We start from the raw sequence: 12909 nt of genomic DNA, 5'->3' as shown, positions 1-12909 counted from the left end.
TGCAATGCATTGTTAGGGTGCAGGACAATATAACTAGTAAAAATGGCTTTTTTATTAAGGAAAGAAGGAAGGAAAATATGTTTCTGTTTGAATGGGGAAGAATCTGGAAAAATGTACACACCAAGCTGTAGACAGTAGTTACCTTGGAGAAAGATCTGGGTGAAGAGAGGAAAGGAAGGGAGACTTTCAAGTTTTACTTCATGTGTTTTGTACTGCTTGCATTCTTTACAATATCCGTGCTTTGTTTTTATAATATTAAAGCGGTTTTATTTAAGAAAAGGGCATACTGGGTTTAGCAACCCAGAGCTCGTTGGGAACCTTGACACAGCCGTTTCAGTGGCGCAGTAGGAAGGAAGCCAGTTGCAGGGTCTTTGCTGAACAGCGCACGGGAGGTGAGGAAGTGGAGAGAGCAACCACTAACTACCATTTTCATAAGTTTGCCGGCGAAAGGAGAACACGGCAGAGTAGCCACTGAAGGGTCCTGGGACAGAGGGAGGGTGATAAAGACACAAGTAAGGCTGGGGCAGAAGGGGAAGGAGCCCACTGAGGGACAGAGGAGACGGAAGGCAGGATCCTCAAGGACGAGAGAGGCAGCAGGTCCCACAGCCAGGTGCGGGGATGCACCGGAAACAGAAGGAGGGATGCTTCTCATCCTGACCCTAGAAGGAAGGAAGAAACTTTGCGTGCAAGTGCAGGCAAGTCTGTCGGCAGGGGGCTAGGATGCCTGCTTCTTCCTTGTTAATAAAAGAGGTGCAAGTTCAAAACGCTCAGAGTCAGAAGGTGGATAGGCAAACCTCCACACTAGCAGGCTCCTCCAGAAGCCATTAGACAGAAAGGCGTGAAAACCCCAGAGCTCATCCCAGAGTCATTCAGGTGGGACCTTGGCCTGGGGTCAGAGTCCCAGGACAGACCTCCTTGTTCCTCTGAGGGAACACCTCCCCCTGGATTTCCCTCTCGCAGCCCAGGCAGAAGTTTCGACACGTCTGCTTCACTTTTTTCCTGTCGAAGAGCTCTGACCACCACCAAGCCTTGGGTCACAGCGTGGATAGCAGCGATCACTCTAATCACAACAGCAGCTGTAGCAGCAGCAGGTAGGTGAGCTGTTCAGTCTGAGAGACTGGAGACATATTTCTGATGGAAGGGACCTGGAAAATTCTGCCTCCTCTGAGGCCTCTGAGAACGGGGGTGATAAATTGCAGAACCTTCGAGCTAGCTGAAGGTAACTACATGTTCACCTAGACAGTGCTGTACAAAAGAACTCTGCAATCATGGAAATGTTCCAGATCCTCACTGTCCAATATGGTAGCCACTAGTCACAGGTAGCTCCTGAGCACTTGAAATGTGGCTAGTGCGACTGAAGAATCGAATTCTTATTTTATTTTAATTAATTTAAATTTAAATAGCTACTTGTGGCTAGTAGCTACCATTCTGAACAGGACAGACTTAGAACAATCTGCTCGTTTTCCAGAGGAGCACATCAAGGCCCAGAGAGAAATGGTTTGTTCAAGCTCACCCTGACCATCAACAGCAGAGCCAGCATTGGAAGCCAGTTTTGGTGGGTTTTCTTGTTTATTTGTTTGGGAGACAGAGTCTCACCCTGTCACCTGGGCTAGAGTGCTGTAGCGTCAGCCTAGCTCACAGCAACCTCAAACTCCTGGGCTCAAATGATCCTCCTGCCTCAGCCTCCCGAGTAGCTGGGACTACAGGCTCGCGCCACCACACCCAGCTAATTTTTCTATTTTTTTAGTAGAGATGGGGTCTTGCCCTTGCTCAGACTGGTCTCGAATTCCTGAGCTTAAGTGATCCTCTCTCCTTGGCCTCCCAGAGTGCTAGGATTCCAGGTGTGAGCCATCACACCCGGCCTGGAAGCCAGTTTTGTATTCCCTCCACCACACACATGCATGCGATGGGCTTAGTGGAAATTAAATAAACAAAATAAACATCAAGAATTGGGCCCACTGGGAAATGTCAAACCTGGATCCCCCGCCCCCCCGCAGCCTTTGTCTCTGGCTGTCAGGGACAGAGAGGTGCCGAACGGAGCTCTGAAACCTGAGGCTGAGATCTAGCTCCTTGTCACAGTGGACAGAAGGTAGAATTTTGAGAGCAGATTTTTCTAAAAGTTTTTAAAACTTCTTAAAACTTAGTTCAGCTGCGTCACCGTAGGTAAGTTGCTTAACCTCTCAGAGTCTTCGTTTCCTCAGCCAGAAAGTGCCTATTTCATGAGGTCGATGTGAGGATTAATTGATATAAATTCTGAAAAGCACTTTGCCCGGAAACTAGAACCTAGTAAGCACTCAACACTGCAGCTGGTCTGACGATTGTTACCCGGGTCAAAGCGAAGTAGGATGTACCTCCAAGTCAGTCTCGAGAGCACACTCGCTGCTTTCCCTCGATTGTAGGTACGGTGGGAGATACCACATCATCGGGTGCTAAACTATTCTAATAATAATGATCACAACAATAAAAGGTAGCATTGTGCTCTCTGGGTGTCCTAAGCGCTTTACAGGTGATCCCTCATTTCATCCTCACTGTAACCCAGTGAGTTGGATTCTGTTATTGGCTCCATTTTACAGATGAGTAAACTAAAACTCAGAAAGGAAAAGTCCTTGCCCGGAGTTGCTCAGCTAGCTCTGCTCTCATCTGCCTGCGTGTGTGATGAGCCTCCGTCTGGTTTTAGCATTGGCTGGCCAGGTGGCCTTGCATTCTTCCCCAACATGTGAAAGGGAGGTGACAAATACTGAGGAATGATTGCTGAACACTTGGACTCAAAGGTTCTCTCCTTGGGGTGAGGAGGCAGGTTAAGTGCATCCGCCGCAGGCTTCGAGTGCTCTCTGGGCCCTGGGATGCGTGGAGCAAGAGATAGTGTAAGTGGTGGAGGAGACTGAGGCATTGATCACTGGGGTGGGGGCTTGAGAGGGAGCTGAATTAGTGTACATGGCTCTACCTGTATTAATCCTCTCATTTGTAACCAAGAGCAAATGTGACGCTTGTAAGGTCACTCAATACTGTCTTTAAATATGTGTTTGGACTTGGGTGGGATCTTCACTTTTTCCAAAAGTTTTTCTTGCTAAATTAGAGGGTACCACTCCATGGGTGGTGGCTGCTACAGCGGAACAGCGGTGGGGTCCTCAGATCCAATGCCGAGTGTATAAGCCAAGAAAGAACAGCAGGGCCCTAAGATGGGCTTGTGCTCAGAGCAGATGGTCGGGGAGTGAGGTGGAAGACAAGAAAGGTAGGAATGGCATGAGGGGGCCGGCGGAGGTGGGGGGGGGTGGAGATGAGAGGCATTAGGTCCAGGGAAGAAAGCTACCAGACCACTGGCAGCACAAATTCCAGCTCTTTTGTTGCAGTGAGCTGCTGCGTGAAAGCCATTCAGGAGCCACAGTGCTGCGGAACAGTAAGGTAGGGAAGCCTGAGGCAGCTGGAGCGTGGTGAGACTCAGGGTGGCTGAAAGCGCAGGGGCTGTGAGATCACAGCAAAGATGAGAGGAGTCCGTGTGGCAATCCACTTCCTTTGGGCCTCAGTTTCCTCATCTGCAAAATGGAAAGACAGGCTAAAAAACCCCACAGGTCCCTTCCCAGTATAAACTCTAGGAGTCCATAAAATGAGTACGCATCCAAGAGCTGACCTGGGAATTAATTATTCAAAGTCGTCAAAAGCATCCTGCACCCTAAGGAACTCCACCCCTGAATTGAGTAATCTAATCCACCACTCACTTCCTCCACTGTGTTCTCACCGCCACTCCCTTTCATTGGCCGCAGCTGCCCTCCTGGAGGGGTCCCACAGGTGAAAAACCCAGCATCCTGGTAAGTCTTGGAACACCCACCCTTCCCCCCACCTGTGTGTGTCTGCTCTCTGTTCCCCTGGGCACCCAGCTTGCACTTATCCCAGGCAGCTGTCCCCACCGTTGGTGGGCCCCTCACCTCCACCCCCACCCCTCCTCTCTTCATTCTCTTGCTTTAGGCCTCCCTGTCCCCAAAGGGAGAGCCTCTGCCCCTCCTCCCCACAGCCCTCCGCAACAACCACTCAGGGCAGCCTGCTGCCCACCCCCTTCCCCTGGCCCCGTGGCCTCCCCAGACTCAGCCAGCCCTCCTTGCTTGGGCTGGGATCGGGTCTGAGGAGGAGCCACACTGTTGACTGCCCACTCCCTGTGCTAAACGCAAATATTTGGGGATTGTATTTATAAAGAGAAGGAATACTGGAATTGTATTAAAATGACCGTTTGAATTTTTTGTTGTTGTTAAAAAGATTGCCTTAAGTGTTTGAGATCTTGTAAATGCCCCTCTTTCTATAGCATTCTCTTGTGATAAGATAGAATTCATCCCACCCATGGAGTTTCTGAGCTACCGGGAGTCACTCAGGGGCTGGCATTTTTCCCGCGTCAAGGAAGCTCCCACTTGGTCTCATGACTGACTGCATGGCTGGGTGGGCAGTAGGAGCCAGTTCAAAGGTGATGGGTTTATCCTTCCTGCAAGAGCTGTTTCTTTCATCCTGGGCCTCAGACAGCAAAAGAAAACAACGCACAGAGCATCGAACGTGCGTGCACCATATACAGGCTGACTTGATAGCTCAAAAACTGAGCTTACAATTTTATCTAACATATGAGATGTGGTTTGTTTGGTGTTTTTCAAGAAGCAGGGCTATAGACTGAAGATAATATAAGTGGAGCCCGTTACACCTAGTTGGAACCCTGGCTGCACCAATTATTGGCCCTGCTATCACAGGCAGGTTGCTAAACAGGGCTAATCATGTCTGTTTGTAACGAGTGAGGGAGATCATGTAGCTGTGAGGCACAGAGTGGACCTCAGATGTGTCATCTCCCTTCGCTTCTTAGTCTGTCCTCTCTGTAGATTTGATAAATTTAAAAAATGAGGCCAGGTGCAGTGGCTCACGCCTGTAATCCTAGCACTCTGGGAGGCCAAGGAGGGAAGATCGCTTGAGCTCAGGAGTTCGAGACCAGCCTGAGCAAGAGCAAGACCCCATCTCTACTAAAAATAGAAAAAATTAGCCAGACATGGTGGCATGTGACTACAGTCCCAGTTACTGGGGAGGCTGAGGCAGGAGGATCGCTTGAGCCCAGGAGTTTGAGGTTGCTGTGAGCTAGGCTGACGCCACGGCACTCACTCTAGCCTGGGCAACAGAGCGAGACTCTGTCTCAAGAAAAACAAAAATGAACAAACACCAACAACGAACATCCCTACCCCTGCCCCAGGGACTGGGGGTCACTGGTCTGTCCTGGTTCTCTTTTCTCTACTTTCTGTCCTGACGTGCATGTTCTCCCTCTGGAACTTCCAGCTGCCCCCCGATGCCTGGGGACGTGAGCTCACCCAGACACCTCCAGCCCACCCCAGAACAGCTGAGCACGGGGTTATCCAGAATGAGGATTTTCCCGTGAAACATGCTCTGCCGCGGCTACCTGTGCCGATAAGGCAGTTGCCGGGGCAGCCCCGCCCTGTCTTCTCACAGCCCATGCTCATACATGCCATGTTCTGCTCTCTACGGGCACAAGCTCTCTGCCCCCACCAGGCCCTGCGTCTGCTCTCAAAGGTGGGTCTTCTCTCAGGTCATTTGTTCCCTTAAGAGCATCGGCTCTCAGAAGTGACCCACCCTTGATCTCGTGACATCACCGGACATAAACCCCAGGCGTCTGAGCAAACTTGCTCTTGAACATGGGACTGCAGAGCCAGCGACTTCTTTCAGGTCTTACCAACCACACTGGCCAGGCCAGCTACACTACCTGGCTCTCACACTGCCTCCCGGGCTGCCCGCCAGGCAGGGCCCCACCCTCATCACCACCTCCCTCTAGGTTCACCAACTGATCGAATCTTCTCTACCTGTATTCTTGGCATGGTGGGAGAGTAATTTATCTGGCCTCCGTCACTCTGGGGAGAAAGCAGTACCTTCTCAGGAAGGTGAAGGCTAAGGATTCTATCACTCTTGGAGGAAAGGGGCATTATTTTCCCAGTTTCTCTTAATCCTATTCAGCTTTGTACTTTGCCAGATATGATTGACAGTAACAGAGACTGCCTTCTGCTAAAGAGAAAACCTTCATTGGGCTTTTATTGTTGTTGTTTTAATATTTGTATTTGCTTTGCAAGGCTGTGCATCTTTGGTTAATCTTTTTTTTTTAATTATGATATAAGTCCCACACCACAAAAGTTACCCACTGAAAGTGTATAATTTAGTGGTTTTTAGTATGTTGTACAACCATAGCCACTAACTCCAGAACACTTTCATCAACTCAAAGAGAAACCCAGTGCTTATTAACCTTCCTCCCTCTCTCCAGCTCCTGGTAACCACTAAACTACTTTCTGTCTCTATCGATTTGCCTATTCTGATCATTTCACATACATGGATGAAGACTCTTGTTTGTGTCCACCTTTCTCACTTAGAATAACGTTTTCAAGGCCCATCTATGCGATACTGTGTATCAGTACCTCATTCTTTCTTATGGCTGAATAATAATATTCCATTCCATGTAAACACAGTCATGTGTTGCTTAACAACAGGGATACATTCCAAGAAATGTGTCGTTAAGCAGTGTTGTTGTTGTGCAAGCATCACAGAACATACTTAGAACCTAGATGGAGGGCGTACTACACACCTAGGCTGTATGGTACAGCCTATTGCTCCTAGGCTACAAACCTGCACAGCGTGTTACTGTCCTGAATACTGCAGGCAACTGTAACACAACGGTAAGTGTTCGTGTATCTAAACATATCTAATCATAGGAAAGGTAGAGTAAAAATACAGTATTATAATCTCATGAGACCCGTGTCATATATTCAGCCTATCATTGACCAAAACCTCCTTATCCTGCACATGACTGTACCTCAACTTGTTGATCCATTCATCACTGGATGGACATTTGGGTTGTTTCTACTTTCTAAAATGTGGAAACAGTCATCATATTATGATGAATGCTGCTATGAACAGTCATGTGAAAGTTTTTGTGTGGACACACATTTTCATTCGTCTTGGGTATACACCTAGGATGGGAATTGCAGGGTCACATGGCACCTCTGTGGTTAAATGTTTTAAGCAATTGTCAAACTGTTTTCCACAGCAGCTGCACCATTTTACATTCCCACCAGCAATGTATTAGGATTCCAATTTCTTCACATCTTCACCAACACTGTTCTTGTCCATTGTGTTTTCAGTATGCACAGCCTGGTGAAGGTGAAGGGGTTCCTGGGACTGATTACTTCTGTTTCTGCTCTAACACCGGGGTCCACATGGCAACAGTATAGTCACACTTTGCTCTAAAGAAATAGCAAGATGGGGATCTATTTTGTGGGCAAATTCAGGAGCTGGTTTACTTTAGTTTAATCTTTGAGACACTGGGATGATGTTTCCCAGTGGCTGTAGCCAGCCCTCTACACCCAGGCATGCGCTGAAGCAGAATCTCTGCTGTCCCTGTAGCAACGACAGAGCCTTTGGACGTAGACTAAGTCTGTGGGGACAGGGGAGTCCAGGTGGATGAAGGCAGGCACCTGCAGGAAGGTAGCGTACCCAGCAGGAATGGAAAGCCAGCAAACAAGGGTACTGTGTCCCCTCGTCTTCCCCGCTTCCTGCCACCCATCCCCTTGTTTGGGGAGCAGACTGGCTGTCTCTGCTCACCCAGCATGGCAGAACGTGGCTGCCCACAGCTGCCCAAATAATCTGTTACGTTTCCACCCATTTGGAGAATCAGAAAGCCACTTGCCTATCATTTGTAATACACTTTTTGAAAGTACACAAATACTCCCAGATCAGGCCTCCTTCTTCCCAGAAGAGAACCACTGGGCCTTGTTAACTGACTAAAGATGCCTCTAGCTCGAGCCTTCAGAAACCTCATGCTGCTATCGCGCAAACCTTTTTCCAGAATACTTCCTTTAATAACTTTCAGAAAGTTTCACAAAAGAATTCACCCCTCAGAGTTGTAGACAAATCTTGACCTTTCTCTATGGGGTGCAAGTCAATTGGATTGCGTGCTTAATCCACAGAGTAAGAACTGATGGCATCTCACATTTCTGGGCATTAAATGCAGCCTCGACAGCCAAAGATGCTCACAACTGAGCGATGCAGCAGGACCCTGTGTTCTGTAGGGATTATCTGAAGGGAACTTTCTACACAGTCTTGAGTGATGACCATGTAAAAGAAAATGCTAAGAATCTCTCTCTGATATTGAAGACAACTATAGTATTGTCATAAAGTTTACCTTTTATCACTAAACTTGTCTCATAACATTAGTGCCCCTAACACTTACACATCTGAAGTGAAAGTTGCTTCCATGAAATATACACACCAACGCAAGTTATCCTATCCCAGTTTCTTGGGTGGACGGGCAAGATCCTGGGCAGGATTTATTGTGCAATCACTCTCGTCTCTCTTCTCTAGACCAGGATTTAAATTTGCCTCAACAATGGAAGATATTAACTGGGAGGACTTCAACTTTGAAGATTTATTCGATGGAGATTTTAGTAATTACAGTTACAGCACTGACCTGCCCTCTATTCTACCAGATTCTGCCCCATGCCGGCCAGAATCCCTAGAAATCAACAAGTATGCCGTGGTCATCATCTATGCCCTGGTGTTCCTGCTGAGCCTGCTGGGAAACTCCCTGGTGATGCTGGTCGTCTTGTACAGCCGTGTCAGCCGCTCCGTCACCGACGTCTACCTGCTGAACCTGGCCATGGCCGACCTGCTCTTCGCCCTGACCTTGCCCATCTGGGCCGCCTCCAAGGTGAATGGTTGGATTTTTGGCACAGCCCTGTGCAAGCTGGTGTCACTTCTAAAGGAGGTCAACTTCTACAGTGGAATTCTCCTGCTGGCCTGCATCAGCGTGGACCGCTACATGGCCATTGTCCACGCCACACGCACTCTCACTCAGAAGCGCCACTTGGTCAAGTTCATATGTCTGGGCATGTGGGCCCTGTCCCTGTGCCTGTCTCTCCCCATCATAATTTTCCGTAGGGCCATCTACCCACCCTCCGCCAGTCCAGTCTGCTACGAGGACATAGGCAACAGTACAGCCACGTGGCGGATGGTGCTTCGAATCCTGCCCCAGACTTTTGGTTTTATCTTGCCCCTGATGGTCATGCTGTTCTGCTACGGATTCACCCTGCGCACACTGGTTAAGGCCCACATGGGGCAGAAGCACCGGGCCATGCGGGTCATCTTTGCTGTGGTCCTCATCTTCCTGCTCTGCTGGCTGCCCTACCACCTGGTCCTGCTCGCTGACACCCTCATGAGGACACAGATGATTGCAGACTCCTGTGAGCGCCGCAGTGACATTGACCGGGCCCTGGAAGCCACCGAGATTCTGGGCTTCCTCCACAGCTGCCTCAACCCTGTCATCTACGCCTTCATTGGCCAAAAGTTTCGCCATGGACTCCTCAAGATCCTGGCCACCCGTGGCCTGATCAGCAAGGACTTCTTGCCCAAGGACAGCAGGCCTTCCTTCGCTGGCTCTTCTTCAGGGAACACGTCCACTACCCTCTGAGACTCCTGCCTCAGTGCAGCCCCTCGGGGTTCCTCCCTTCCCCTCAGCATCCCATTCTAAGCCCCACGTCCACTGGCTGTTCATGGTGTGAGTGTCACTGCAGCCCCCATTGTGGTTGCAGGAAGGGGCAGAGCCCACATCCTTACCAGGCCCCCACTGCATGGTTTAGAAAACCTGCCCTGGTCCCCACCCCCTGCCATCATCACTAGGCCAGCGCTAGAGCTCTGTCCATCCTGCCACTGGCCACACACTCTGCTCTGTAAGAAGTGCTCGTCAAAACCCCAATGAGATGCCACGTCACACTCACTAGGATGGCTCTTGTCAAAAGAAGAAAACCATGAAATCACAAGTGTAGAGAAACGGAACCCTTGTCCATAGCTAATAGGAATGTAAAATGATGCAGTCACTGCAGGAAACAGGATGACAGCTTTCCTCAAACATTAACTGTACAACCACCACATGACCCAGCAATTCCACTTCTAGGACTATACCCACGAGAATTTAAAGCAAGGACTGGAACAGATATTTATAGGCCCATGTTCATAGCAGCATTACTCACAAGAGCCAAAAGGTGGAAATAACTCAAATGGTCATCAATGAATCAAAGGATAAACAAAAGGTGGTATATACACACAACGAAATATCATTCAAGAAAAAGGAGGATATGAACGATATGCCCAGAAGACTGAGGCAGAGACTGAGTTGCACTTACGGGAACTCTTATATTTATCCCTATCTCTTCCAATCCCTGTCTTTCCCTCTCTCTCTCTCTCTCTCATAAAGGAATGAATTACTGATGCGTGTTACAACGTGGATGAACCTTGAAAACATTGTGCTAAGTGAAATAAATCAGACATAAATGGAAAAATATCATATGATTCTGCTCATAAGAGGTATTTAGAATAGACAAATTCACAGAGATAGAAAGTGGAATAGTGTTTCCCAGGGGATGGGGTCAGGGGAGAGTGGGGAATTATTGTTTAAAGGGTACAGAGTTTATGTTTTGGATGATGAAAAAGTTCTGAATATGAACAGTTGTGATAGTTACACAACGTAGTGAAAGTGCTTAATGGCAGTAAACCATATAACTAAAAATCATTAACTTGGTAAAGTTTGTAAAATAGATTTTTTTACCTCAATTAAAAAAACAAACAAACAAAAAAAAAAACCTGGACCTCAAAAGGGACTTTAACCACTGAACCAACGGAAAAGCCAACTACCTATAATTTCATGTTAAGTGAGATCATTAAATACCTTTTTTTGTATAAACCACTTTTAGTTGGGTATTTATTCTACCACTTCCAACCAGAAGCATCCAAACTGCTACAGAGAGGTGGGGCGAGGGTGAGCAGAGGTCCCAGGTGAGGGGCTTTGCAGGAAGTAGTCCCCCTGCTATGTGTTGTGTCCAGGGAGAAGAATTGGAACTGAGATGGGGACCAGGCTGCCCACCCCCATGCCCAACCCATGCCTCCTGCTGTGGACCAAGTGTCATGCAAAGACATGTGTTCTGGGATCCTCTAGGGTGTGTCACGTCTGTAGAGTGTCAAGGGAGGGACTTAGAAGGCACAGAGGGTTCAGGGAATCCACCAAGTCAGCCTGGTCAGGGAGCAGGAGGGCAGAGAGCTCTCCTGAGCTCAACCAGCAGCTCACACCATAGTCTCCCTCCCTCTCTCTTCCCCAGCCAAGCACACACTCCCCCTCCACTCAGGGTTGGATGAGAGTGCCCAAGTGCAGGTGGGGACATGGTTTATAACCTGTCATTCTGAGAAAACATAGGATTAGAATTATCCCTGCAACATTTATTGCCTGCTGACTGTTCCGAGAGTTGGGATGTAGCAGCGACCACAATGGACTGGAGCTCACCTGCCTGGGGCTTGTCGTGGAGGGGCTGTGTCAGGAGGGGCTCTGAGCAGCCTGCAAAGGAAGAAAGCAAGAGTCATTGAGCTTCCACAGTGACCAAACATCCCCCTTCAGGCTGACAACCACCTGCCAACTAGATCTAGACCTAGCAGGGAGGCAGGAGCCCTGCTCTGTGCTGAGGGCCCGAGGGCAGGGAACCTCACTCCTAGGCCAGAGAGTACATTTCCTGTCACATCAGCAGACAGGATCAATCCAGCACCAACACGCCCTGTGTCCTGCCCACTCTGTGCCAGGCACTGTGCTAAAGTCAGGATCACGTGTGCCTCAGCTGCTCTGGCCGAGCCTTAGGAACAGCTTCTGAGTCAGCAGGCGGGAAATGCAGGAGAAGGTGTGTTTAGCAAACACCCGAGTTGCCAGAGGGCCCGTGGTGTCCTGCACGGCCAAGGCGCACGGGCCACATGCCTCCCTGAGATGACACTCAGAGGGAGGAGGCCTAAGCCTCGCTCTGATTCAGGTCTCTGCTCTTTCCTCCCTCACAAGGGCCGGAGGAAACGTGGTTCTCCAAGAAAAAGAGAAGGACATGGACGAAAAGCCCAGAACAAATGAGGCAGAGATGAATCGCACTGATGTAAACTCTGTTGTATTTATCTCTGTCTCTTTCAATTTCTCTCTCCCTCTCTCTCTTTCTCTTTCTCTCTCTCTCTCTCTCTCTCTGTCTCTCTCTCTCTCTCTCTCTCTGTCTCTCTCTCTCTCTCTCTCTCTCTCTTTCTTCCTCTCATAAGAACAGTCTTGGCAAAAATAATTTACCAGCCAAGCCATCGCTAGGAAAGGCAAATCCACGGCCTGCCTTGAGTGGCTGATGTCTTTCCTCTGATGTTTCCTGGCCTGAGTCCCAGGGTCCTGCCGGGATCTGCCTGCCCCGCCTGCGCTGGCCTTTCTTGCTTCCAGAGCTGCATTCCTCGCTCCTGCTGAGGCCGTCTGTCTGCTTCGTAATCTGTCCCCCTGAATTGGTGACGTTTCTCTCCACCACCATCCCCAGTCTCCGCAGGATGGGCTCCCTTGCTCCTGAAATCAAGACAGCCTCCAGTGTAGTTTGGGTGACACTGCGAAGTACCCCCAGTCTACACGTCACGTTGACGTCACTGCGTGTAGACCCAGGGACAACCGCACTGCAGGCAACAGCAGAGGCCAAGAGGCCTAAAGCTCCAGGACGACCCTACAAGACACACGTGAGACACTGAGGCAGGAGGAAGCAGCCTGGCCACAGTCTCATGGCGGGATAGGAGTAGAGCAAGAATTAAAAATTCTACTTCAGTTCATTTTTTACCATCTATTTTGCTTTTCCAACGGTGACATTTCAGACATGTGACAGACAGATGGGAAATTATACGTATGACCCTCACAGAGCATTGCCCTCACACAGTAGGACCCGTCTGCCTTTTCCGCACCTGGACGCCTCTGTGCCTGGAGCTGGGGCTGCTGGCGTCCCGGTCACGCTGACAGAGACCAGGCCCACCTGAGGCTCAGGGGACAGGGGTGGGCACAGGCTCACTGGGTTCCCCTCT

At 49.4% G+C, this 12909-nt stretch overlaps 1 protein-coding gene across 4 annotated transcripts; it reads left to right on the top strand.

The window, feature by feature from the left end:
* The first annotated feature begins 807 nt into the window (after positions 1–807).
* On the top strand, positions 808–10747 carry CXCR2 (C-X-C motif chemokine receptor 2). Of its 4 annotated transcripts, none has more exons than XM_045559275.1 (3): positions 1011–1091; positions 3762–3806; positions 8505–10747. In XM_045559275.1, the coding sequence occupies exon 3, from the start codon at positions 8609–8611 to the stop codon at positions 9482–9484; it is 876 nt and encodes a 291-aa protein (XP_045415231.1). In that variant the 5' UTR covers positions 1011–1091; positions 3762–3806; positions 8505–8608; the 3' UTR covers positions 9485–10747. The 4 variants fall into 4 exon arrangements, with proteins under 4 accessions (XP_045415232.1, XP_045415231.1, XP_045415229.1 ...); XM_045559273.1 differs by having other exon boundaries at positions 8380–10747; XM_045559276.1 differs by lacking the exon at positions 3762–3806 and having other exon boundaries at positions 808–1091.
* Positions 10748–12909: the final 2162 nt, after the last annotated feature.

This window comes from Lemur catta, chromosome 8, assembly GCF_020740605.2.
Source record: "Lemur catta isolate mLemCat1 chromosome 8, mLemCat1.pri, whole genome shotgun sequence".
Lineage (NCBI taxonomy): Eukaryota > Metazoa > Chordata > Mammalia > Primates > Lemuridae > Lemur > Lemur catta.
This window is presented reverse-complemented; position numbering and strand designations above follow the sequence as displayed.

Bases quoted from the DNA above. Each gene is read 5' to 3' on its own strand.
- CXCR2 (XM_045559273.1), top strand. From the start codon at position 8,405: ATGGAAGATATTAACTGGGAGGACTTCAACTTTGAAGATTTATTCGAT.